The sequence below is a fragment of the Peromyscus eremicus genome, chromosome 11 (assembly GCF_949786415.1).
Source record: "Peromyscus eremicus chromosome 11, PerEre_H2_v1, whole genome shotgun sequence".
NCBI classification, from domain to species: domain Eukaryota; kingdom Metazoa; phylum Chordata; class Mammalia; order Rodentia; family Cricetidae; genus Peromyscus; species Peromyscus eremicus.
The window spans coordinates 3,608,985-3,631,349 of NC_081427.1; the positions used below are offsets into that span (position 1 = coordinate 3,608,985).

Below are 22,365 nucleotides of genomic sequence, written 5' to 3' on the forward strand. Positions count from 1 at the left end.
CCTTCTTCTAACATCATGTCATTCTTGTGTGACTCAATGAGTTACATCAGGGTTGTTCACAGGACATAAACCTCTTACCAATGGCTACACTACTAAAGAAGAGGCCTCTCTCTCATGAAACATTAACTGTGTATAAATCCTCAGGTAGGTATGGGGCTTACAAGTCTTCCTGTCTTCTATGATGAGGTGTTTATAGGCATGATATTGCACAAGTAATCACAGCTGCTGTAACAACCATCCCATGGCTGTAAGTCAGAGAAATCCAATCAAAAAATGATTGATTACTTCTGACACTAAATTGCCACTATTGCACTACTAGGTATTTCCTTCCTGGGTACTAAACTTTTTGTACATGGGGTCTCTGAGTCAGACTGATGATAACAATCCCATCCACCTTATCCTATAGACCATCTTCTAGAACTTTGAGAATTAGCCAACAGGGAGGAAACTTCTAACCCAGTTCTGACTTGGTTTCTCTCGATCTTTTTACCAAGAATGTGGCGTGATGACATATGGACTTCAGAATGGAATCCTTGGTTTCCCTAAGTCTGTAAAATTATTCAATATGTTCATGCTATTGGAGCTTTCTAAGTCACAAAAGCCAAGTAGAGTTGTTTAAATTATATGCTGTCTGAAAATAGCTTATTCACCTGGTATATAAACAATATTAGAGCATGAAAATCCAACATCAGTATCATTATCATATTTCCAGTTCTTGAAGAATGATGAACTAGAAATGAGTTTGATAAGAATATCTCTTGACTGTGTCTTCCTTTCTCAATGGCTTTGCACGGTTCCTCACCTGGAGGAAAATTTGATTTATGTATTCTGTACTTTCAAAATCATGTCTCATACAGACTTTTCAATATGCTGTGTTGCATCATCTTCTTAGCTATCTACAGATATCTAGTTCCCAAATCAGAGAAGACATTTGGAAATGTCTTTACCTCTTGGTTCAATACCTGTCACCTGGCATCAGCAGTAGGGGTCCTCCTTCTGGGTTTACAAACAGCCGTTTGATCTTCTGTGATGAGCCTGAATCTCTGGGGAAATGGTGTCCTGGTGGTCATGAGCTGCCACTGGTCTCCACCTTCCTTTCTGGCTACTTTGTCTTCTCCTTAATCTCTGCTCTTTATTCATGACATATCACACTTTAGTTCAATTTTACTCCTCTGTGGGACCTGAATGGACATTCATCCTGCCCCTGGGATGTGGCAGTGAGAGCCAAGAGTCTTGTGGGAATCTGGCTGATCTGATGGGGTCTGTGCCCAGAATGGAGACTTAAATTTCATGCTGAACTCAATCGTCTGCTGTTTATTTCATGAAGGCATCAGCTTTTTTTTTCAAATTTTCATGAAATGTAATTGAATCTTTCTCCTGTGATTCAGTTGGTCCAGTGTGTCTCAAGCAACTAATCATAAGCTCCTGATCTGTACTGAAATGTTTACAAAGCAAGGCTCATGGCAATGGCCTAAGCTCTCTAATACACAACGGGCATTTCTGGTGATGGGGCTTTTCTTTCAGATGAATACATTCACCTCAAACATGACTCAAGTGTCTCCAACAAGCTTTAAGACGGGTTTTGTAAACCTCTCATATCTTTCCTTAATACTCTCTTCTTCTATACTATTTCTGGTACTTATACTTTAATTAATTCAGAAGTTAGATTTGGAAAATTGAAGAGAAATTTTCAATTAGCAACCTTGCCCTTAATTTATTACTATCAAATAAATCATTTGTTCACTTGTTCATAAATTCCTTCCCTCAGCAAATGCGAGATCCGAGAATAAAACTTCTTAAAGCTATCCAGGTAAATGCATGAGATCCAAGAGACTATGGCTTTGTCCCTTTGTGTCTGGATTGGCAGTGAAATATCATTGAATTTCATGAACATGAATTAGCGACTTTTTAGTAGATAGCCAATGTCAGTGTGGTATACCAGGACACCTCATGAACGAAGTAGGTGTTTCTATGAACTCATTATTTCTTAAATGTATGATGATGACCAGGGCTGGGACCTGAGCCTTTAAGTGTGTGTGTGTGGGGGGGGGGTACCTGAGGAGGCCCGAGAGGGAACTGATCTCCAGGATATGGGGATTGTGAGCTACTCAACATGGGTGCTTGGAAATGAATTTAAATCCTCTGCAAGAGCTGTATGCACTATTAACCAATGACCCATCCTTCTAGCCCTGGTTTTAGACATGTTGGATCCACAAAAACACACTCAGTCTGGAGTGGGATTTTCCTAGTCTCCATGTGTGGTGATGGACGATTGTAATCTTATTGTATGAAATGATCCACAAGGAAGCCCAGTGTGACATCACAAGTGTGTGTCCTGTAGAGCAGTGTTACAGAGATAGCTCCTGGAGAGCAGCAGGGCTCTCTGGTCCTACTGCTTTAGTTGTCTACACTTCCCCATCTGCACAGGACCTGACTATTACACCCTCCTACCTTTGCTTTATGTGAGACAATGTTCTGAAGCTCAGCGTGACTGCTTCCCTCTTTGGAACTTTACCAGAGGAACAAGGTGGCAGAGATGAACTGGAAATGATGCTGGGTTTCAGTTATCTTGGAGCTGATTCACTACCTCTGTGTCCTTGTGTCCTTGGCCAACAGTCTGATAAATTCAAAATGAGTTTCTATCCTCAATCTTTTCTCCCTACCACCTAGAGGAAAATAAGTGAAAGAAAAATAGTGTGTGTTCTAGAGAGGGAAGACACTTTCCTCAGTGGACCTGAGTTGGATCGACACCACACAGGTGTCTTCAAGTATGCTTATAGTTCAGGGTGAAACAAAGAAGTCCCCCTTACCAAGGAGCACTCGCACTTCCTCCCATAGCCTCTCCATCAGGGCACTAGGGTAAAGAGTCTGTCCTGGGCCCTGGGCATAGGACACTTGCCTGATCCTGGTGGACATAGCCATCTCCTTTCTATACCCCACTGGGGTGTGTACTCATGCATACAGGGTTACATGTCTGTGCATTTGGAACCTGAGAAAGTGGGCCGTCAGTGTTTAATGTCAATATTACCTGCATATCTTCTCATTTCAGTATGGATTTTATTCCCCCCCAAACTCAAGCAAGAGTTCAGTCCCCAAGGCCTCATGTTAGTGCAACTAACAGAGAAGAAAATTATTTCCACTACAGTATTTAGTAGAGGAACCTTTGGGAAAAGATTAAATTCAGCTGCTCTGAGGATCATTCTGCAGGAGTCACATGCATAAGGAAATCCCGAGGATGGAAGGAGTGGGTGGAGTTGGATACACTGAAAGCACAGGGACTCATAGGGGAAGATGGCTGCCACGGGTGTTTTCAGCACCAATGCAAAAGGGGATGTCATTGCGGGACGCATATCATGAACTCTCATGGCCTGAGATGTAAGAATGTAGCTGTAAAGGACCAAAACCTAATCATTTAAAAGGTCTACCCTCTGCTGAAATATGAGATGAACATAATAAATATTAGTATTTATTTAAATCAACTCAGTAGGTTATTTATATTAATAATAATAATTAAAAATAATGAAGTCATGAATTTGAGATGAAATGAGGGGGTATCGAAGTAGAAAAGAAAGGGATGAAAATGATATAAATGTAGTATCCATATATAAATTTTAACTAAATTAATATATTTGGGAAATTAGCTTTTTTGTAAAATGATTTTATTTCATCAAATGAATGACAGCATTGGTTGCAAAACTATGTTAAATTTATTTCTTGTTTTGTTTATTCATTCATGACGGTCCTGGGGATTGAGCCTAGGCTTTGTGCTTATTTTAGGAAAACATTCTACCCCTCAGCTATACCCTCAGTATAAAACATATTGAATTTAAAGATAGAGAGAAATATGTCAATTCTGAAATATTGGCATTCACACAAAGGCATGCAAGCATACTTAAGGTTTTTAAAAAGATTTTTAAGATGATTTTGCTAGCTCTTCTGCACTTTTATCTCTGGGCATGGCTGCAAGTCTTTATCACATGCTCCCTTTCTACAGGCAAGATGAACTCAAAGGAAGGATGCTACAGAGACCTGAAGGTTCAAGTGAATGCATCCTTCTGCAACCCCAAGACACGACCTGTCACAGGGCTGGTGCCCTGCAAGGTGTCAGCCTGTCCTCCCAGGTAAGAAGGCTGGGGGTTCACAGATCATTGGAGCTCTTGAGTCTGGAGACTGAGAAGTGATCATTGCCAGCTCCTGTTTCATTTCAGCAAAGAGACAAATGGAACAAGAGCTGCCTTAATGTAGGACCAGGAAAAAGACTCTAGGGGTGATAAATAGCCTGGAAATTTGTAGCTAGAGTTTTCCTGCCTGGCCCACAATCAGGACAAATCTCTCTCACCTGCCAGTCCCACAGCTGCTCAAACCCGACCAAGTAAACACAGAAACTTATATTGATTACAAACTGTATGGCCGTGGCAGGCTTCTTGCTAACTTTTCTTACAGCTTAAATTAATCCATTTCTATAAATCTATACCTTGCCACGTGGCTCGTGGCTTACCGGCATCTTCACAAGCTGTTTGTCATCCTGGCAACTGGCAGTGTCTCTCTGACTCAGCCTTCCACTTCCCAGCTTTACTCTCCTCCTTGTCCCGCCTACACTTCCTGCCTAGCCAATGGCCAATCAGTGTTTTATTTATTGACTAATCAGCAACACATTTGCCATACAGAACATCCCACAGCAGAAATTCTTTCACCTGTGAGAAGGAGTTCTTCCCTTAGCATCCTGATGTTTTTATAAGCATGTCTATAATGACAGTGGTGGATTCTCCTGGTCTCTGGTGTCAGTCACTACTGTTTGCTACTTAATTACTGGTGACAGGTATTGGGAGAGCCATTCCCAAGGTCTACCTAGAGTATTGTCACACTCTTGTGCATGGGTGAGCCAGGCTATCTGCCATCTCCTTTCTGCCCTGGAGACTACTGCCCCTCTGTTCTCTGAGATGTGGGGTAAGGGAGTTTCCTGAGAGACAGGAGCTACCTGGGAGAGACCTGACCCTGGGACTTCACTGTCTTTGGTCTTTGTCTTTTGTGGTCAGGTCATAATGGGAGGTGAAAAATCACTTGAGATGATGAAACTCTCACTTCAATGAGCCCCTTCACAGAGCCAAGGGAACTCAGACACTTAATAAAGACAATCCTGACAGGGTGGTGGTGGTGGTGTATGCCTTTAATCCCAGCACTCTGGAGGCAGAGGCAGGCAGATGTCTGTGAGTTCAAGGCCAGCCTGGTCCACAGCAAGTTCCAGGATCTCCAGGGCTACACAAAGAAACTGTCTTGAAAAACAAAAACAAAAAGACAATCCAAAAATATCTCTATGTGAAGATCCATAAAGTATAGCAAATGGATCCTCAATTTGAGGAAACGCCCTGCCGAAGTACATGACTACAGGAGAGCAAGTTGCCAGCTCTCCACTCTCTATGGAGCTTCATGTAAATCCAGCCCCACCCCTCTCTCTCCATAGCAATGGAGACACATATAACAGTTAAGCTTGGAGTTGCCCCTGTCAGAGCCTTCTCCAGAAGATGATGCCATCCCCAATGTGTGTGGGGATCTACCACTTTTCTAGGCCACCAGCCCCACCTCAACCATGGTTCCTCGACGTCACATCCCATGGCTAGCCAGGTGTTGGTCAGAAGTTAGACAGGATTTGATGAACCCTCAGTCACTAGGGTCTCCAAAGATATTTTTGGATTGTTTTTGGTTGGTTGGTTGGTTGGTTGGTTGGTTGGTTGGTTTTTTGAGAATCTAGGATTTGTACTAGGGTAAAGGGATGTTCTTAGAATCCATGGACACTGGGAGCAATATTCTATAACAGCACTAGTCGTATAGCTTGCCACACAGCCCAGCAGGCTGATAAAAGACCACTACTGGCCACCTCTTATCTGAGTGTCCCACAGGCTGAGCTAAGCCAGACAGAAAGAGCAGAGTGTGCCATGGGCTTGCTCTGGTCCTGTGCAGTTTAGACTCATAAAAATGAAGAAGATGGACTCTGGCCTGTCAGCTGGGGAACATGTGTGGGCCCTCTGAATGTGGTGACAGTTATGTGACTAGTTCTGTTTGGGGAGTCCAAGGCAGTGGGACCAGGACTTATCTCTGTGCATGAAATGGCTTTTTGGAACACATTCCCTAGGGTGGGATACCTTGCTCAGCCATAACACAGGTGGGAGGGGCTTGGTCCTAGTCCCAGTATGCCAGACTTTGTTGACTCCCCAAGAGAGGCCTTGCCCTCTCTGAGGAGTGGTTAGGGGGGTGGGATGGAGGGAGGTGGGGGGTGGGAGAAAGAGAGGGAGGGGGAACTGGGATTGGTATGTAAAATGAGAAAAAAAATTTAATTAAAAAAGAGACAGAGATTCACCACATACTCCATACTAATGAACAATATCCTCACTACGAACCTATCAACACTGCTAGTATATGATGTAAGTCAGACGGATATATTTTTGTGTGTGTGCCTTTGTGTGTGTGCCTTTGTGTGTGTGTGTGTGTGTGTGTGTGTGTGTGTGTGTGTATGTGTGTGTGAACAAAAGCAGAACAATATCTTGGAGATTTAAAAATATTTCTGCTTTTCAGGAAACTTAGGAAATTCCTCATGTTAAACCACATATAAATCTCTCATAATATTTTCACTACTCTGGTCTTCAGGTCTCAGTGTGACTGACTCCAAAATGTCCACATTCCCTCCATACTCAATATAACTGTCACCTGATATTCCAACCTATGACACATGTCTCAAATACTTATAGAAATGAATAAATATATAGAATAAATAGATCTACTGACACACAGATGATCAATAAATTCATAGACATATAGATAGATGATAGATGAAAAATGGATATTAGATCTTAGACACAGATTTTTAGATACTCAATTCATAGTTAGAGAATGTATTTATAGATTTACAGATAGATTACATATATAGATGTAATAGATGTATGATAGATAGATAGATAGATAGATAGATAGATATAATTAGATAGATAGATGATAGACAGACAGATAAATAGATAGGTAGGTGACAGATAGATGATAGATAGATAGATAGATAGATAGATAGATAGATAGATAGATAGATAGATAGATGACAGGTAGAAAGGTAGAGGATAGACACCTACATGCAGCATACATAGCTGTTACCCAGAGAGGCAGGCTGTACTGCCAACTGGTGTCTGTTTTCACATGATCATTGCGTGTGTTGCTCACTGGAAGCTTTAATCAGAATTAGGACTTTGGAGAGGAAAACAGGAGACACTGGAGGATGTTGGGCACAGTTGGTCCCATTGCTTTTTTTCTCCAATACTGAAATTATTTAAAGCTGTGTCTCTGCACTTCTAAGTTTATTGAAGTTTCCAGATAGAGATTCTCTCTCTTTCAAGCATTTTTACTTTGCAGAAGAAGAGTTCACATTATACCATTTTTTTTGGAGGGGGGGGGGGGTCTTTGATAGCTGGGGAATGGCAGGCTTTAGGGCCCTGTGCTCTGTTCTGCAGAAAGGTCATTTACATGACCATCAGATGGAACTCCTAGGGTGTCAATTTAAATCCCTCATACCGTCATTTCTGCTTGCCCTGTATATCAAAACCCCACATTACAATTGGCCGTTTCTCAACACTTTCTCATAAACTTACTTCCTAATTGACTTTAAAATTGTACCACGCCAGTGGGGTTGTAGTTCCGCCGTGAGTTGTTGTTATTAAATGGGGACCATCCTCAGCTCTGAGGCTGCCTTCTGTCTTGCAGTCTGTATTATGTGGCATGAACATGATGGAACCAGCTTTGTGTCCTCTGTCTTTGTTCGGGCTGATGCACTCCAGTCCTCTTTATTTTTAAATAGGTGTGCATATTCCTTCAGTGGGTTTTGTTTGATCAAGTGAAGAATATCTTTTTATGTATAAATGTAATCTACTTTTATGAACTGTGGCCACAGGTGAGGTCACTTTGGATCAATCTGTTTATTGTGTCATCCATCTACCGGATGTTTCTTTTGTATCTCACACTTCCTGCCATATCTTAAAGTCAGTCGTATTTAGAATGTAGGTGTATTTTTGTTCACTGTTTCCAAATCTTTTTGAAAATTTCATACATGTATATAATGAAATATGATCATAGCCATCTCCCATTTCACCCTTCCAGCTCCTCCCATATCCTCCCTGATGACTGGTTTTTGTAGTTTATATTAACATTTTCTAAGAATACAAGCTACATTTTAGTGATTTGTTAAGGCATTTAATTAATGAACCACCTATAAATAAACACTGCTTTTTCAAGCATCTTCCCTTACAATGTGAGAGTCTAGAAGAAAAGGATTATTCCTGCCTTTTATTATTCGACCATGACATTTTTGACAAGTATTAATAAGATGACTGAATCTTAGCATTTTCTCATCCTTTGTCCTCCTCCTGGCTGTTTACACAGCCTTTATTTTACTAGTGAAGTTTCCAAGGAATCATGCATAGTCTTCCATTACTTCCATGAAGCTCCCACATATTTTAAGATAATATTCCTCAGGTTGTATTTTATATTAAAGCCTCACTTTCAAACAAAACCTCCCGTCACTGTGTAAACAGTGTCTCAGGGTGAGAACAAGATCACAAGACCCCATGAGACCTTATGAAGTCAGTTTGAGCTGTTTGCGCAGCTCCCATCTAAGCTCGGTGTTCTCCTCCTCTGCCCCGCTCAGCTCAGGCCCCTACCATGTAACTAGTGTCTTTCTCCATCCACTTTGCTCTATATTGCTGTCACCTTTACTGCGTTCTGTCTCCTTTCCGGAATCACAGCCTGTCGATCTGTTTCATAGTCCTGACGACAACTGTAGAGTTTGACAGTCTCTTCAAGTGAACCAGGTGGCTGGGCCAGTCTCTGAGCTACAGTTTCCTCACTCTTCAGTTAGGTACTTCAGGTCTTTGCTGGTTGGAGGGCATGAGACTAAAGAGGAGTCTCAGAAGGGTAATTATAGTCTGGGATTCTCAGCTGTGCTTCTCCCAGCTCCAGTCACTGTCCTGTCTCACTCTCTCTTCTTGTTGTCTTTATCCATAGAATCAGCACTCCAACATTTCCTAAGAGAAGTCTAGCTGGTGAACCTGGGTTTGCTGGTCAGTCTTCCTACAAAGTTCTATTTCTTAATTGTGTGGTGCTAAGTACTCCTGACATGAGCACTTTGAAGAAAGGGTGTTTCTGGGTTCTGTTCCAGGCTTCTTTCACCTACTCATTCTGTCTGGGCCATCTCTATCCAAGTCTTTGTGAGACCTTGGGAACATGTAACTGCTGCTGCAGGCTCTGTGCTTTCCCGGTGCACTGTGGAGCCAGTGGTAGTGTTTGGAGCAAGTTGTGTCTAGCAGTGGGTTGAGATGGGGGTGTTTTGTTGTTTTGTCTCGTTGTTTGTTTTTCTTTTTCTTTGGGTGTGCTGAGTCTCTCAGCTGTTGGCTTGACTTTTGAAGAAAAGAATCTGTGCTGTTTAATTTGAACCATCATTTCCATAGTTCCCACTATTGTGGTTGATATATTGTGCACCCCAATAAACTTATCTAGGGGTCAGAGAACTGAACAGCCACAATATTAAACATAGAGGTTAGGCAGTGGTAGCACATGCCTTTAATCCTAGCATTCCAGAAGCAGAGATCTGTCTGGATCTCTGTGAGTTCAAAGCCACACTGGAAACAGCCAGGTGTGGTAACACACACCTTTAATCCCAGGAAGTGATGACAGGGAGCAAAAGGTATAAAGGCATGGGGAACAGGAACTAGAGGCTGGTTAAGCTTTTAGGCTTTTAGCAGCAGTTCAGCTGAGATCCATTTGGATGAGGACTCAGAAGCTTCCAGTCTGAGGAAACAGGATCAGCTGAGGAACTGGTGAGGTGAGGAGGCTGTGGTTGGTTCTGTTTCTCTGATCTTCCAGCGTTCACCAATACCTGGCTCTGAGTTTTTTATTAATAAGACCTTTTAAGGTTTGTGCTACTTACCATGACTTTTAATTTTAAAAAGGTTAAAGATCTGTGTTTTCTTTATGAAGTTATCAGTGTGATTTCCATCCACCAGCTGTCTGCTTTTCAAGCTACTGACAACTTGCACTCAGAATTCAGTCTGTCTGTCAGCAGGACCATTGCTTGTCTCTGAAGCTATGCCCTGATCCCTGCCTGGGTAAAGGGTGCTAGTGAGGGGCTGCCACAAAACTGGAGGTTGCCACTCTCTCTTGGTTCTCATTGTGACCACATAAATGATGTGTCTCAGCAGATGACTCTCATGATCATCCAGAGAATAGGTGCTGCTCCCAGACTATGTCTGGCCCCAACTCTGTCACCTGCCCTTGCATATTTTGAGTACATTTGAACCTCAGTTTCACCACCTTTGAATTGAGCATAATATATTTACCTATTACAAAGATTTGTTATGCCGGGTGGTGGTGGTGCACACCTTTAATCCCAGCACTTGGGAGGCAGAGCCAGGTGGACCTCTGTGAGTTCAAGGCCAGCCTGGACTACCAAGTGAGTTCCAGGAAAGGTGCAAAGCTACACAGAGAAACCCTGTCTCAAAAAACAAAAAACAAAAAACACCAAAAAAAAAAAGATTTGTTATACATATTAGAATTTCTACAGATTATACACCTCATTTAGCCACTATCCATCATTACTATAATATTGAAAAATCAATAAACTAGATGGATTTGGACACTGGATTTATCAGCACAGATCATTTGCACTGTTTGAGAATGTTCGAGAAAGTGTGTGTGTGTGTGTGTGTGTGTGTGTGTGTGTGTGTATACACTGCCCAGACATTGCTTCTACACCTTGCCTGTGATCCTCTGGAAAGAATGTTCACTGACTGCTACCCTGGCTGGCTGCCACAGCCCAATCATCTAGACTAGCTGAGAATCATCTCTGAGCTAGAGAATGAACAAGTCCTTAAATGTGGGTTTTCTTTGCCCCAACTTAACAGAAGAATATCAGGCATATGTAAAACCATTCAAATACAAAAATAATTTCATATGCCTGCCATACAAAGTTAGTATTATTGAGCATTACCTTTTTTTTAAGGTTTATTTATTTATTATGTATACAGAAGAGGACGCCAAATCTCATTACAGATGGTTGTGAGCCACCATGTGGTTGCTGGGAATTGAACTCAGGACCTCTGGAAGTGCAGTCGGTGCTCTTAACCTCTGAGCCATCTCTCCAGCCTGAGCATTAGCCTTTTAACAGTATTGACTGGTGATTATATTGATTACAACGCAGTCAGTTTCACTAAGGAGACACCCACACACTTCAGCTCTCCTCAGGCCTTCGGTGTCTGCACAAGCGCTTGAAGAGTACTAGATGATGTGACATTTGCTATATGAATCCCTTGGAAACTTGGGATGTCAAGATTGAAGGAGGATGCTTCCAAAGGATGATACAGACACTAGAACTTAAATATTTAGTTGGTGTCTTGGTCACTGCTTTATTGCTGTCAAGAGACACCATGACCACAGCAACTCTTATAAAAGAAAGCATTTAATTGTGGCTGGACTCACAGTTTCAGAGCTTTAGTCCATTATCATCATAGCAGGGAGCATGACAGCATGCAGCCAGACATGGTGCTGGAGAAGTTGAGAGTCCTACATCAGCATCCACAAGTGGCAGGAAAAGAGTCACTGTGCCTGCCTTGGGCTTTTGAAGCCTCAAAGCCACCCCATCCCCCGGTGACACACTTCCTCCAATAAGGCCATACCTACTCCAACAAGGCCACACCTCCTAATCCTTCTCAAGTGATACCACTCCCCAATGACTAAGCATTCAAAAGTGTGAGCCTGTGGGGGCCATTGTTATTCAAACCACACTGTTAGTTAGGTGTAATAGCTACAGTGTTATATAATTAGATCATCTAATGATAAAAGCAAGGTTTTCAGGGCCTGCTTGACAGTGAAGAGTCCAGCCAGTGAGCACTTCAGAGTTCCTAAGGAGAAAAAGGAAGTAACTAATCTGCAGATGTCCCGAGATGAGTGACAGTATCTGAAGAGGTGATTTCCATGGAGCCAGGAAATTATGCCATTGTTATCTTACCTGCACTATGGATTTATTTCCTTGAATCAGTCTCTTCACACAGGAAGACCTGCCTGCTGCAAAAATGGTATTCTCCAAGCTTTCACAAAAATGACGATTCTGACTTTTATAAGCATATATTCTCAGCAGAGATCTGATCATGTACTATATACTGACCAGAAAGAACTGCCCACAATCCACCAGCCCTTCATGCTCAGCTCCTACTCGGCAGCCACTTAACAGCTTTAAGGATAGTACTGTCACTGTGTAGCAGCCACAGTAACTACTGCTGAGTCTGCTGCTGCTACTGCCCCACATTTCCCAATGCTCACATCCACACCCCACCATCCAGCCCTGACCGACACTTCCCCATGCTCACATCCACACCCCACCATCCAGCCCTGGCCGACACTTCCCCATGCTCACACCCACACCCCACCATCCAGCCCTGACTGACAGCTCTCAGTTTTTATACAAATCAAGGAAATACAGTGCTCAGTTTTTTCTTAGCAAGCTAGTTTCCCTGAAGGCAACATGGATGGAGTTCAGAGACTGGCATACACTTACTGTTTTTCTGCATCCCTTGATGCAGAGGACTGTGACTGAGACTCAGGGAGGGCATTAGCTAATTTCCCACAGTATGTCAGGAGGCTGGGTGTCTGACTCTGAGAACAAGCACATACAATCTTCTTTGGTTTCTCTCAGAAAACTCATGGTGTTTATGGCAATTTGTGGTTTCTCAGTCACCACAACTCTAGCACGGGACTTGAGAATCACCCTAAACTAGAGCTTTCTAAATCCTGAGAGTGTCCCCACTGGGCCATGTTTCCAAGCCTCAGGGGCTGAAGGGCTGTGCTCCAGACTCCCATAGTCCAGATGCACTAGACTTGGAACACCTGAAATGTACTCAAGAGCACGGTGAAGATCCCTTCTACACACTTACCTAGGAATAGACATCCAATAAACTGAGAGGAAGCATGTCAGAAAAGCCTGCAACAGAAGAAGAGATGCCACACCGTGTTTACATCTTTGTGGAAAAAGGAAGACCCACAGCAGGGAAGCTCCCTCTCCTGGGATGGAACAAGTTCTTGACACTCATTCTATAGAATGTTCTGGAAAAGGAGCCGAGCTCAGTGGTCAGTGAATCCTCTTTGCCCCCAAACTGCACATTGCACCTTGAGTGGTGAGCAAAGCTTCCTGCTGTGGGGAGATCATACATGACGGAAGAAAGACAAGTGAACCTGAGTCCTCCGTGAAATGTTCATATCCGTGTTGGGCACCTCAGCTTTCCCCCCGGGCCACCGCAGATCACCTTCTGGAGAAGAAGAATGACATCTCAGAGGCTAGAAAACAGGATGCTTCTGATGACTGGGAGGAGCTGTTTTGAACAGAGAAGGACACTACATCACTGATCCAAGACTGACTAGAAAGGAAGTTCCGAGGTCCCTGTGCCTCGTGGACAGTCAACCGTGAAGAGCCACACACCACTCTCCCCTAGGGCAACAAAGTGTGCACAGATGGAGTGTGAAACAGATACATGTGACAAAAACTGCAATTGTACAATTAGGATAAGCAAGCCACAGAGCCCCTGCCAAGGTGCACACCTGGGGTGCTCTAGAACTGGGTCAAAGAGAATACTTACTCACTGTAGATCGCTTGACCGGCCTTGTGAAAAATCTTATTTTTGCAGCAGTAAGTGCAATAGAGGAGGAAGGAGCAGAGCCTCACTCTTCCCTTCTCTGCCCCTGCTGCTTCCCGATGCATGTGCTTGATCATCATGGACTGGGTAGCTGCAGCCAAGATGCTCAGCATCCCTGGGCCTCAGTCTCCTCACCTGCAAACTTGGATTCAATGTCCCCTCGTCCCTAAGGTACTAGGAATGTTAATGTAGCGCAGAGCTTGGTCTGGCACTGGCACTAAGTGGGCTGGCTGTTACTTCATGGGATTCACTGTGAGGTGCAGTGTGTGGGGCCACCTGGACAAGCTCATTTAGTTCTTTAATATTTGTCCTGGGAATGTCAAGATTTGATGTGTGGGACTTCACGGCCACTGTTGTCTCACTGTTGGCGACCATAGGCTTCTTTGTCCTCTTCTCACAGGACTCTAAGGCTGTGCTCCACACTTGTCTTGTGAGATGTCTCAGCTGATGTCTGTAGCTGTGTTCAATCCTTTCACTCATCAACCAAATTAACTAAATCATAAGGGTAAACTTTGGCCCTATGGGCCCAATGCAGCTGCCACCAAATCTGCATATATGGTTACAGTTAGGGCTGTATTGATGTGGTAGGAACACCTCTGCTTCCCAAATGGATCACTAAACTGAACCTTTTATTATCTGGCCCTTTTAGCAGGGTATTTGCCTCCCCAGGCCAGATGACTGCATCCCTCAGTGAGAGTGTCTTCACGGAAAGTGTTGTATCTGTGTCACCTCTTGTTGAAAGCAAAATGATGCTTGCTGTTTCCCAAGCTTTGGATGCTAGGCTGCTCAGCAAAATCTCATGGGCATCTTTTAGGGTGATTTATATGATGTGTCCATTAGCAGGTTCATCTTCTGAACAATTTGGGTGGCATCTCTCCTCAGCTAGGAACATGGCACATCCTAGGACAGGAAAGCTCCCAAGGGATGAAGCATCTTAGATGAGGAATTGTCACACCTATGTAGCATGCAAGTTCATGTTTGTATAGATGGTGTTCACCTAAATATTGTAAGGAGCATATTCCCTGGCTAGCAAATAAGATGCCTGGGGGACCCCATTGCCTATGGGTGTGAGTGTGAACAAAAGGAAGAAAGACCTCATCCTCTTTGGGGGCATCAAATGGGGCTGCCTAAAAGCAACACAAAATAGCCCAGGCTTCTCTTTTCTTGACTCAGTGGGCCTCTGCAACTTCTTCTGGAAGCTGTTCAAGTACTTGGTTATGTTTTCTTTATGAAGCACGGGATTCATGAGATCTACTCACAAACACTTCTTTCCTATGCTCACTCATCTTCATGAGCTCTGGAATACTCTTCCAGCAGAGATGGAGGGCACTTTTGCAGATCTTTCTGGTATTTCTAACTCAGTAAATCACTTCTTCCTCTTTAGAAAGGCATTAATGCACTTGGTTTTCTTTACACAAACTATAGCTCTCTTCATTCAATCTTTTCCTTCCTCTCCACTTGTAGAATTTTAAAATCTACAATATTGGTGACAGACTGAATATTCTTGCATAATAATGTTCTCTTTATTACTTTATATGTGACAGGAAAATGGGAAGATGCTATACAACCAGTGTTCGTGTCTCTGTGGTTATTTCTGGCTTTAAAATAATTCATGTTGATTGGCCATGTTTTAATGGCCTTTCAAAGATTTTCCAAAAACATACATATAAGTAATGCAATATGAAACATAGTTTTATCTCCTTGTTTGTGTGTGAAGTGGATAAGGGACTTGGTTTATTGAGTCCTGTGCACCACATGGGAGCATGCTCACTTTTCTGGATAAGGGCTAAGGAGCATGCTTACTTTTCTGGATAAGGGCTAAGGATAAGGGCCAAGGGAAGGATGAAAAAGACAGGATGGGTGCCTCCATGAGAACTGTAGCTCATGGTTCAGCAGCTCCTGCTGTATGCCAGCTCCTGTTCTTCTAAATACTGCATGGGGGACGGGTTGTGTTAGGATGAACTCCAGTCTACAGATGATGATACAAATATGGATGTTCATAATTTTCCAAAAGCCTCCCAAGGAAGAGGAGCAGAGATCTGAACCCAGACATCCTGACCCAGGGTCGCTTTATCTATCCCACAGCATGCTACCCCTGTGTTCAGAACCCAGATGGGCAGCAAGGTATGCAAGGTCAGGAGCAAAGACAGGCTTTGATTAGCACAATCCTCTTGGCACATGGTCACAACCTGAGGGATTTCTATATCTATAGGAGAAATGAGTTCTCCGCAGCATGAGTTCACTGTGGTGATCCCAAATGGAAACTGTGAGGAATACCATGATGATTCACCCATAGCCGCTTCATGTTTGTGCTCGGTTGGTGGAGACTGTCAGTGTGAGAGACTTTGCATTCAACCTGTGAGTTTCACAAAGAGCCAATTCTGGAGTATGCATTCTGTGGACAGTCGGTGTGAGCCACATCAGTGAGGAACCTGCCACCAGCACCTCGCCCACAGCCACAGTGACATCCAGTGGTCCATCATCTCCAGTGACGCCGTTTCTGCTGACCCTTCCCACAGACACAGAGTCTTTCTCTAGATGCCGTCCAGACTGTCTCCTCACTGTCATTGTCTAGAACCCCAAACACCACCTAAGGCCTCCGACTCCCCACAGCCCTCACTGCCACACCCTCATCTTCTCCAGTCCTTGGTTCTCTAAGACTGGTCTCTGCCACACTGAATTCACCATGCTGTCACCTTGGGGGCTGTGCAGCCCACCTTAATGCTGCCAGTTCTACGTGGCCATCATTCCCATTGGCTTTCTCAAAGTCTATCTGGCTAGGCATGCTGCCCAGTCCATGGGCAAAGGCCTCTGGGCTCCCCTGGGGACAGCATCTACTCAGCTAAGTAAAGTGAAGGCACGAAATGGCATGACACCTCACGGCTGCAGTGAGGAGCTTCGCTGGGGAATGGGACAGTGACTGTGGTTTAGGGGATAGTGGCCAGCGTCCAGCTTCAGTGCAGGGTCCTGTGCAGGTACCAGGAGCTGAGATGGGCCACTGAGTACTGAAGGAAGTTACTCATAAGCAGGGGTTCTGCATGGAGGGGCAGGAGTCAAGACAAGGTCTGTCTACCCACTGTTTTTTAAAAATCAGTAAATTTACAGGATAGCCAGGGGGCTTGAATATTTATTTTCACTTGAGGTCCATAATGGTGTCATTTGCCGAGTTTCTTAATTAATGGCCCAACCCTCTCGATGAATAAGGATCCACCTTCAAGGTCAGGGCACCGGGTTTTCAGTTTGAGTTTCTGCAATGAGTGAACTCACCACACATCACTTCAGATTTTCTTTTTCATTTTTCTCCATGTTTTACTTTTTCCTCAGCCACACCTAATTTGACAGCAGTCCCACTTAATGACTGGTCTTTACTGACTCATTCCCAAGATTCAAGTTCATTTTCTTAGAAACAAGCCTCTTTTTTCATGCTCATGTTTCACAAAGTTACACCAAACCTAATTACATTACATAGTTCCAGTGACAAGACCAGCTGGCATAAACAAGTTTTAAAGGCTGACGCAGCGGGATGGATGGAACCCAAGAGACAACAGTGACAGCAAAGGGCTGTGGGCATCTGAGGGCAAGCTTGGCATCTCCAGGATGGTGCTTCAGTGGTGAGCAGGTCCAGAGAACTCCCTCGGGGTGAAGTCTCAGGGAGTGGATACCCCCATTCAGTGTGAGTACACACCACCTTCTAAAGAGGCCAATGTGAGCTCATGGGCAGGGAGGAGACCACCCAGGCCACATGGCTGATGTCTTGGGAAGAATACAGCAGGCACAAGGAACCACCAAGACAGATTCCCATCTGAGTGGTTCTCTACCGAGAGAGGAACATGAAAGGGTTCTGTGAGAGCCTGTGCCAGTGAGAAAGTGCTTATGCGCTTCAGTGCAGGATGGTGTAAGTACAGTCTGGGTCACCTGGGCCAGTCCTCAGCTGTGAATATCCCCCTGCCTCAGCCTGCCTTGTCCAAGCAGTGGGGATGTTTCTTGGCCGCTTCCCAAGGTGGATTGTCTGAGAGACTTGGAGGAATGAACTACTGGAGACAATGTCCCCTAACTTCCCGGGTGGCTTTGCTTTGACAGCAGAAGGCATATAGACTTCCACCAAAGCACCAAGGTGCCTAGGTTCCTGGAGGACATCCTAAGCAAAGGACCTTGCAGACCCAAGTACCTAAGGAGTAGCTTCCTCCTCTGCAGTAGGCCAAAGGGAGTTGTGTGGTGATATGTTGTGTCTGCTCTAACAAACAAAGCTGGCCTGAAGATCAGAGGGCAAAGCCAGTCACTAGTTAGCCATAGACCCAGGCAGTGGATCTCACGCCTTTAATCCCAGCACTAGAGAGGTAGAGACAGGAAGTGATATGGCTGGACAGAGCAAGGAATATAAGATGGGAGGAGACAGGAGCTCAGATCCCTTTCAGCCAAGGACTGTGTAGAGGTGAGAACTAGTGCCTGGCTGCTCTTTTTCTCTAATCTTTCAGCTTTCACTCTAGTATCTGACTCTGGGATTTTATTAACAAGACCCAATCCGTGCTACAGAGTTGCTGCCACAAACTGAAATTTGAACACAGGAAGCTCTAGTTATTTCCAACAGATCAAGGGCAAATGTAGACCTTGGTTCTGTCTGGGGACAGAGTCTGGGACTGAGACCACTGCCTGTTCCTGTTTCATTTCACTCATGCATTGGCCACCAGATATCTTAGGCTAAACTTCCTCGGAGAAAAGCTGGTAAACAGGAGTCACTTCTGCTGCCATACCAGGATCAAGCACACCCTTCTCTTCCCATTCCCGGTGGAAACTGCATGGAGGGCAGACTTCCCAGGAACCATGACTCCACCTTCACTCAGGAATTAATCAGTCCCTCTAAGGCATCATGAGAAGGTCACTGCAACAGCCCAACATTCTGCAGAGAGAACGTGCTCAGATGGATAGCTTTTGTTAGAACCTGGATGAACTGAGACCATCCAGAACATGGAGGTCAACTTGCTGTTTGTGTATCTCCCAGAATTCTCTCCTCCCTGTCTTTACCTGCATAAACGAAGCTCTGTGGTCCATACTGATTATTTGTAAAGTAATGTGCAATGACAGGACAGTAAGAAAAGAAAATCTGGTAGAAATAGCATTTTGGCCTCTGATAAGTGAACCTTTACACGCCTTTGGCTCCCCACAGTTTGTAAAATTAACACCACAGTGACTCCTTTGGAGCAAGCTTTTGATGTCTGGCTTTGCACGCTTCAGCAGAGAAATCCCGCATCTAGACATGAGAACAATTCTGGGTCTGGGTCTGGCTCATTATAAATCTCTCCTTCAGCTCTACAAAGAAAAAAAAGTGGTCCAACTTTTTGAAGCTAAAGAAAATGAAGTAACTGCTAAGTGGAACTCCTTAAGGTGCCGGGGAGGACTTGGCTGCCGGCACTTGCCCCTTGCCAGCCATTTGTCAGGAGTGGGCTTTCTGTTCTGACCTGGAGAGCAGAGCTAGACCCTGCACGAACTCCTAGAAGGGCATGTCACAGGTGACAAAAGAAGGTCATACCCACTGGTCAGTGTATGTCTGTCATTTGTGTAAACCACCTCTGGCGGAGAAGGTCGGAGAGTGTGCACAGCCATGCTGCACCATGACTTCTGAGCCTTCGGTGCTTGCTACGTGTTAGGAGAAACTGGAGATTCCAGGTGCATTGTTCAAGAGATTGGCACATGCCCAAAGACTACAACAGTCTGCCACGCCTGTGCACCTGGTCCCACAGCTCACACTTGTACATCTGCTTACCTAACAGGTCCACTGGCTCCTACAGAGCTAGAACTTGTTTTGGGGATGGTGTGGAGAGATGGTGACAAAATGACCCTGGCAGAGATCAATCCTAAATTCTCATCACCTGATAAGAAGGGGGAGCTACAGGGCCTTGGCTACCTGCCTCCTGTACATTCTCCGTCCTCTGACCCCAGCCAGTGTGTATAGTCTGCTTGTGCTGTAACTAAACTGATTTTTGTCTTGTGGAAGGGCAGCCGCTTCAAAGTGCCCACGTTTACTGCTGAATGTGAATTGTCATATTTAAAACATTTCATTTGAAAAGGGTGGTGGGTCTCAAATGACTTAGACACGAAGATGAGGTTTATGTGGCTTCAGAGCATGACCAGCACCCAGTCTCTCAGACCACAGAAGCAGCTGGAAGCTGCTAAATGCTGAGTGTGTATGTGTACTGGGTGGGGCCTATTATAGAGCTCATTGGGGATCACTTACAAATGTAAAGAAGATAGCTTAATAAGAAGGAACCTGAATGCTGTGACAGATGCTATTAAGTGTGAAAGCCGGGTTGCACAAGACTCACCTGGCGGCAAATGCCAAAGCTGAAGCCTCTAGACGGTGACTGTTCTCTGTGCCCCCATCTGTCAGATGACCTCTATCTGTGAGCCTGTAACTCTCACCACAGCTCCTTACAGGTGTGTTGTGACTGGGATTTGTGTATTCATCATTCCCCATGTTTAGTACACCCAAGAGCACCCACGGAGAGTCAACCTAGAAAACAGAACAGAATGCCTGACCTTGAAATGCCAACGAAGACAACAATTGACAGGATAAAGACACATGCTATTTTTGTCTTTAAAATTGGACTAGACGGTGAGGTGCAGGGGGTGGGGATTTAATTGAAACACATCTAATACTTGGTGTGTCAATCAGTGCTCTGTTACTATGGCAATGCTGGGGATGAGTCAGCTGAAAAGGAGAAAGAGTAACTCTGGTTCATGGTTTGGGAGGTCTCTATAGCTGGCTATACTGTTGCATGACCTTGTGAGAAAACATCAATCACATCGTAGCAGGAATGTGAAGTTGAGAAAGCTGCTCCCTCACAGGGACCCAGAAGCAGATGATAGACCAGAGGGTTGGGAGTTCCAGCATCTCTTTCAAGGACATGCCCTAGCGACCTAATTCCAACACAAGGCCTCACTTCTTAACGTGTCCTGCATCACAGGAGGACTGGCACCAAGCTTTCAACACCCTGGCCTTTGAGGAACAGTCCAGATCCAAACCTTAGTAGCTGTTAACCAGTACAGATGCTTAGTGTGGAGCAAATGATCCTAAGGACATAACTTACAGTCTGAGAGAAAGCAACTCTCTCTATGACTCACAGTCACGGTGAAATCCACACATGTAGGCCCTATGAGGGAGCCTCCACAGTGGAGGCTGTGTGTACCCATATCCTGTCTGGGAACCATGACTGTCTGAGAAAAAACAGCCTTCTTGTTTCTACTGGTAGGCGAATTAAACAAAGCAGTCATTGCTGTGGTCCCTGGTCAGCTGCTGAATGAGGCTTGCTCCTGCACGGGGAACCCTCCCTCGGGCAGCAGCAGAGGAACAGTGTGGACTGCAACTCTTTTCTAAGCTGGAGTGAAGGCATTTCCCCTGAGCTCTCTCTGTGAAGCAAACCAGACACTTGGCGCTTGCAGAAGGAATCTGCGTGATCCCTGCTCAGAAGGTTTTTCTTAATGACTCGCAGTTAAGGGAGATGGGTAGAGAACGGATCAACCCAGTTGGAGTGGCTGGAGATGGTGGAGACAGACTTAGGGAGGAGGTGTGGAAAGCCTGTGAGCAGCCAAGATGTCTTTCACAGCCCCAGCGTGGACACCAATTACCGTTTATAAGGCTGCAAGGCTGAGGGCAAACCTAAGAAATGGGAAAATATAAAAAGATAACATGAAAGCACACCGAGGTGGCCCAGGAGCAGCCAAGAGGATCCGCAGGCAGAGCCATCACGCCACAGCAGCAGGCAACAGTCCCTTGCCAGAAGGACGTGCCATGCGTTTGTTTAGCATGTAATGAAAAACACTCCTCTTGCTGATATGGAGAATCTGAAGTCTTCCCACAGTTGACGTGGGACCAGTTGCTAGAGCCCTTGTGTGTTTTCTTTTTATACGTTTTTAAAACGACAGAGCTTTTACAATGTGCTTCAACACGTAATGGAATCTTTTCAGGAATAAAACAGCATAAGGCTTCTCCAAAACAAAACTAAGCACAAGCACCCTGACGCAACCAAGTGTGCAGGTGTCATGCAACTCAGAGTAGGTGTTTCCCTTTCCCAGGAAGTGTTGTCAGCTTCCTCTCCTTTCAGATTTACCACCTTAGTCTAAAGACAATCAAAGAAGTCCCAAGCTGGACCAAGGAGATAGCTTAATGGGCAAAATCCCCCCTGCCACAGTATGTGTCCTCATGTACTGACTGAGCATCGTGGCCACACTGCAGTGTGTGTCCTCATGGCCCCTATACTGGCTGAGCATTGTGGTCACACTACAGTGTGTGTTCTCACAACCCCTGTACTGACTGAGCATCATGGCCACACTACAGTGTGTGTTCTCACAACCCCTGTACTGATTGAGCATTGTGGCCACATCACGGTGTGTGTCCTCATGGCCTCTGTACTGACTGAGCATCGTGGCCACACTGCAGTGTGTGTCCTCATGGCCCCTATACCAGCTAAGCATTGTGGTCACACTGCAGTGTGTATTCTCACAGCCCCTGTACTGACTGAGCATCGTGGCCACATCACAGTGTGTGTCCTCATGGCCTCTGTACTAGCTGAGCATCATGACCACACTACAGTGTGTATTCTCACAACCCCTGTTCTGACTGAGCATCATGACCACACTACAGTGTGTATTCTCACAA

General features: G+C 44.8%; 1 protein-coding gene across 1 annotated transcript in view; it reads left to right on the top strand.

Moving 5' to 3' along the window:
* Positions 1 to 22,365, top strand: part of Adamts16 (ADAM metallopeptidase with thrombospondin type 1 motif 16) — a 117,015-nt gene that overhangs the window by 81,544 nt on the left and 13,106 nt on the right. The window contains exon 18 of the mRNA XM_059276456.1: positions 3,995 to 4,121. Within this exon, the coding sequence (XP_059132439.1) occupies positions 3,995 to 4,121 (127 nt within the window). The remainder of the gene's footprint in view (positions 1 to 3,994; positions 4,122 to 22,365) is intronic.